General features: G+C 41.1%; 1 protein-coding gene across 1 annotated transcript in view; it reads right to left on the bottom strand.

The window, feature by feature from the left end:
- Positions 1–4,129: 4,129 nt before the first annotated feature.
- LOC146669062 (uncharacterized) overlaps positions 4,130–5,858 on the bottom strand; it is a 2,923-nt gene continuing 1,194 nt past the window's right edge. Inside the window, exons 2-3 of the mRNA XM_085405478.1 lie at positions 5,753–5,833; positions 4,130–5,132 (exon numbers count right to left, since the gene is read on the bottom strand). Coding sequence (XP_085261604.1) covers positions 4,803–5,132; positions 5,753–5,833 — 411 coding nt within the window. The 3' untranslated portion in view covers positions 4,130–4,802. The remainder of the gene's footprint in view (positions 5,133–5,752; positions 5,834–5,858) is intronic.

The raw sequence follows: 5,858 nt of genomic DNA, 5'->3' as shown, positions 1-5,858 counted from the left end.
TAAGAGGTGATAGATTGTCCCCCGTAAGAAGTTTAACCCAAAAGCAGGATCTCAGAAAACCGGGATGGTCACCATTATGGGTTACAGTGTGAAGCAATCACCATGGTTATCATTCTAGATGTTAATGGACTTTTTATGGAGTGAGAGACAGATGGAGAGTGACTGCAAAGACACATTAATGTCCTCCTCTTAATTTTTTAACCTTGACCTACCTATCGTGCTCCTGAAATAATCGCAGACACAGTGATGCACACACACACACACACACACACACACACACACACACACACACACACACACACACACACACACACACACACACACACACAGAAAAGAATTCTGCAGAGGTCATTTATAATTAGTTACACAGCATGAAAGTAGTGCTGCAGTGCCACACACAATTCCAGACAACTCACAGCATCCACTGCATGCAAAAAATAATCAGCATTCAAGGCAATCAAGTAATCATATTTTTAATAATGCATATCCCACTTGGGGATGGTGTTCTACTGTAGGTTAAATGTTAGATAATAAGCAAAAAAGAGACAGAAGGAAAGAGAAAAAGCCAACCCATTATCTTGGTGCTGACCGATATCATGCACATTTCACCAGGGCCAGTGGTGTTGGCTAAGGCCATTCACATTACACCAGGGTGTGTGGTGCTGACCAATACCATCCATATTTCTCCAGGGAAAGAGTTGTTAGATGAGGCCATCCACATTACAACAGGGCCTGTGCTACTGGCTGAGGACATTTACATTTCACCAGGGCCTGTGGTCATGGCTGAGGCCAAATACATTTCATCAGGGCCTGTGGTCATGGCTGAGGACATTCACATTACACCAGGGCCTGTGGTGCCGGCCAATACCATCCACATTTCACCTGGGCCAGTGTTGGTAGATGAGGCCATCCACATTACAACAGGGCCTGTGCTACTGGCTGAGGCCATCCACATTATACCACGGCATGTGCTCCCTGTGAGGCTATCGTCACCACACCAGGGCCTGTATTGCTGGCTTAGGCCATCCACATTGCACCAGGGCTAGTGCTCCCTCTGAGGCCAACTTCACGACAGCAGGGCCTGTGCTGCTGTCTGAGGTCATCTACATTTCACCAGAGCCTGTGTTGCTGGCTGATGTGATCCACATTACACAAGGGCCTGTGCTACTTTTTGATGCCATCCACATTAAACCAGGGCCTGTGGTGCAGGCCCAAACCATCCACATTTCACCAGGGTTGTGTTGCTGGCTGATGCGATCCACAATACACAAGGGCCTGTGCTACTGGCTGATGCCATCCTCATTACACCAGGGCCAGTGGTGTTGGCTGAGGACACTCATATTATGACAGGGCCTGTGTTGCTGGCCGAAACGATCCACATTTGACAAGGGCCAGTGGTGTTGCTGGCTGATGCCATTCACAATACTCAAGGGCCTGTGCTACCGGCTGATGCCATCTACATTACACCAGGGCCTGTGGTGCTGGCCAATACCACCGACATTTCACCAGGGCCAGTGTTGTTTGCTGAGGCCATCCACATTACACCAGGGACAGTGCTTCCTGTGAGGCCATCTTCACCACACCAGGGACTGTGCTGTTGGCTGAAACCATCCACATTACATCAGAGCCATTGGTCCTTGCCGATATCATCCACATTTCACCAGGGCCAGTGGTGTTGGCTAAGGCCATCCACATTACACCAAGGTCTGTGGTTCTGGCCATTACCATCCACATTTCACCTGGGCCAGTGTTGGTAGATGAGGCCATCCACATTACAACAGGACCTGTGCTACTGGCTGAGGCCAACCACATTATACCACGGCATGTGCTCCCTGTGAGGCTATCGTCACCACACCAGGGCCTGTATTGCTGGCTTAGACCATCCACATTGCACCAGGGCTAGTGCTCCCTCTGAGGCCAACTTCACGACAGCAGGGCCTGCACTGCTGTCTGAGGTCATCTACATTTCACCAGAGCCTGTGTTGCTGGTTGATGTGATCCACATTACACAAGGGCCTGTGCTAGGGAAATTATTTTACTGCTATTGTTAAATAATCATCATCATTACCATTGCATTAATAATAGAATCTGCAGCATTGATATTGTATTCAGAGGTTTAAACAGTGTGTGTGTTTTAGAAAGAATAAGTTGCAGGCTGACAGGAAGTTGCAGAGAGTTTGCAGAAGGGAAAGCAGAAGTGAAAGCAGAGTCTAAGTTATTCTGAGCAGGTTAGACGAGGCTATTTGAATTACTAGGTTATTCAAATTGTCTGTTATACTTTTATATTCTTTTATTAAGCTCTTAGTAGAGGTTCTTGATTAAAACATTTATTCAACATAGTACATATAGTTTCAGTTAGGTTATTACACATAAGGATGAGCCTCTGGTCTGGTAAAAGGTCAGAAGTGCAACGGGTGAGATGAGAGGGCATGTAGGGTCAACACATACACACACACACATTAGTAGACTCATTTATAGGTGAGAGGTTGGTCATGTTTGTCTCTGGAAAGAGGAACAGCGTCTGGCAGGATGTGGGGTTCGTGTTCCAGACGAGACGAAGACAACGTTCTTTTAAACTGTGTTAAAAGTCATTGTGGTTGATTTGACGTATGTATATATTCTGTCGGTGACGTATGAAGGGGCGTCATTAATTCAAACCCTGATGCTATAAAAATCTGTGTACACTGCAAATTCCTTGTAGCTTGACAAGATTTATTGTCTTAATTTTAGCCAGATTATCTTGTCCATCTTGTTTTGAACATTACAAGCTAGTTTCCAGTCTCATGTGTTAGATGATTAGACTTGTTTCAAGTATATATTACTTTTTTTCCTTATTTAGTCTGTATATCTAAAAATGAACCATTTTACATTTATTTCAAGCAAAAATAGCTTTTAGATAGAGTGTAAAACAAAAATTATCTCAAAATAAGAAACATTCACCTTTTTCCTTGAAATAAGAAAGTCACTCATTGGAAGGTATTTATTTCAGGTTTTTAAAGAAAGGACATCTTCAAGGTTATATTTTGTCATAACATAGACACTGTTTCTGAAATTGACTGGGTAATATGACGTAAAATCAAGTAGGTCTTCAACATCAGTCAGTTCAGTTGCTTGGGCAAGGTTGGGAATTGCAATTTCATAGGCAAGAAAGTCTTTGTTGAAACCCAAGGTTTCATACACCTGGTATTCAAAACAATAAAGTACACTATTAACAATAAAAATGTTTTTTACAAGTCCAAAGATAGGGTTTAAACCATTTGCTGAAATGAGTATAGGAGACCTGTCACAGATGTATTTGTTTCCATGTAAAATAAGCCACTTTACTCTAACGGCATGATGTATAGCATCTTCAATCCCCAAAAAATCTACAACCTTTGATTGCAAATGGTCCATATTAGCAACCTCTGATACAGGACCTAGTTCTTTCTCATTTACAAATATCGGATGCTCAGTTCCTGCTTCACTTTGGCAACACTCCAGCAGCTGATTGTGGTTTACAAGAGACTTGCACACATTCTTAAAGTTTAATTTGGATGACCATTGTTTAAAAAAACTGTGTTTAGACTCGAATCTCATGCACATATGACGTATTACAGGTCCCAGGGCAATAATTTGAGAGGGAAGATGCAGCATGTAATGTTGCTTTGGTATTACATTTTTTTCTGGGAATAGTTGCCTGAATTGTTTAAGATGATCTTCTATCATTTTTTTTAGTTTGGACACAGTTTGTAAAGACACAACTGGGGCAAAAAGTATTTTAACAATTTCAATTAAATCCAAAATAAACTGGATAAAGGGATTTTTCTCTACAACACTGTACAATAAGAATGGCAAAATCTTGATCAATATAAGCATTTGTCCAGAGGATTGTTTGAGTCTGTTGTCACTTGAAGCTAAAGTAGCAATACTAATTGGTGAAGGCTTGTCACGTATGTCCACTGATGAAAAAGGAAAGTTCTGCATGGCAGAATTAAACAAGTCCAAATCCAAATTTCCAGATAAAACAAGGTATTTCAACACACACTTAATTTCCATTGGTGCCACTCCTTCAAGAATTACATGCATAATAACCTTGTGGCATCTGCTCTATGAGATTAAAACCTGGGAAATCAACTAATTTGCCTTGTCTATTTATGCCAAAAGTCGTTTTGAGCGAGGATTTCAAAAATTCGGTAGTTGCCCTTTCTATTTCAATGCACTGCCTAATGTGTCCGTCCAATGTCCGTCTGGTGAAACTATGTTCATTGAAATTTTCTTGCATTTCATCAAAAGTACACTCACAATGACGACATTTGCTATACGCAAAACCAACTCCTTCCTTAAATCCTGCAAGCTCATGCTGGGCAAGAGTGTCTCCACACACAGCAACAACTGCTCCGTTTAAATAAAATTCCCCATTGACAGTGTTAATCATAACACCATCGTACAGTAACTTCAAGTCCTCATTGATTCTCCGCAGTATTATATCTACCCCACACTCATCTATGTCCCTAGACTTTGCGATTGCGAGAAGTCTGATAGAAGCCAACTTTGATCTAAACTTAGGGTCTATGTTGCCTAAGGTGTAATAAAACATTAGTAGTTTATTTACACTCGCACGTGACCCTAGGGGGTTACACATTTCTATCTCATCAGAATAGAGTATCAGTTGTAAAGCAGAGTTCTTCTTTGAAAACAGTGGGTGGGTTTTGAAAATAATTCCATCATTAATGTCATACAAAAAACTGGCGTTGGGGCAACTCTGAGGTCCAGCACTGAGCATGTCAAATAGTCTTGAATTGGATAAAAGCTGTTTCAAACTTTCAATCAAAGGAATGTAGTAGAAAGACTTGTTTTTGATTGCAAGAACTCCTCGATTCTCCCTTTTTAACTCTACAGGCATAATTGGAAATGATGATCTCCTCAGGTGTGACAGGGTTGAAATGCATCTGTGTTACACGGTCCTGTAGGTTTGAAGCTGCACATATGGGAAAGGGATCCTGAAAGTTGTCCAGTGTTGAAAGAACTTCTTGTTGTAAAGGTCCATTGCTGTCAGGTTGCCTTTCAAGGATGGTCTTTATTTTTCCCCTCAAGGACGTCAGAAGAGCTGTTTGATACTGTTGGACACCAAGGACAATGTTGTTGACACTCCTCTGATGGGGGAAAAAAAAACACATCAGAGACATGAAAGCGTAAATAGAAAATATAACAGAAGCAAAATGCAACTCTATTTCTTTAGCTCAAATTAATGAGCCACTGAATGTTGTAATTTACCAGTGGAGCAGTAGAAGAAGAAATCAGCCAATAATTGGCATTGTTTTGCATGACATGCCACATGCATGACTCACGTGGCACAAACACATTGCACCGAGCAAGATGGAGGAGCATGAAAGGTTACAACAGAAAAAGTGAACAAATGATTGCCTCATTTATTTTTTTTATGTAATTCTACTTCATTTGTCTTTTATGCCTAAAAGTGAACACATTTTACACTGTTAAGCCTATTTTAAACTGTTGAGTGTGCCCAGAGTTACATACATTGCAGTGAACTGCACAACTCTTGTGCTTAACTTCTTCGTAATGTACATTTGTTCTTAATAACTTATATAGGTGAAAGTAATAGCTGAATAAAACCAGCGATGAAAAACAATCAATTAATTGCAAAGATAGTGGACAGATTATGAAAAAAAAATCATTAGTTGCAGCCTTACATTGAACCAGACTTATTAACAAGTTAACAATGACACCCCCATAATATCAGATGAAGCAGTACCTGTGATAGGTGGCATTGCTCCCGCACACCAATAGCAAATGCAGCTGCACATCTGGCAAGATCAACAGTTTCTCTTTTACCCTACAGGACAAAAAGAAAAACAATT

This window comes from Rhamphochromis longiceps, linkage group LG5 (genome assembly GCF_057381845.1).
Source record: "Rhamphochromis longiceps isolate RC_006_pf linkage group LG5, R_longiceps_female_GT1.1, whole genome shotgun sequence".
NCBI lineage: Eukaryota > Metazoa > Chordata > Actinopteri > Cichliformes > Cichlidae > Rhamphochromis > Rhamphochromis longiceps.
This window is presented reverse-complemented; position numbering and strand designations above follow the sequence as displayed.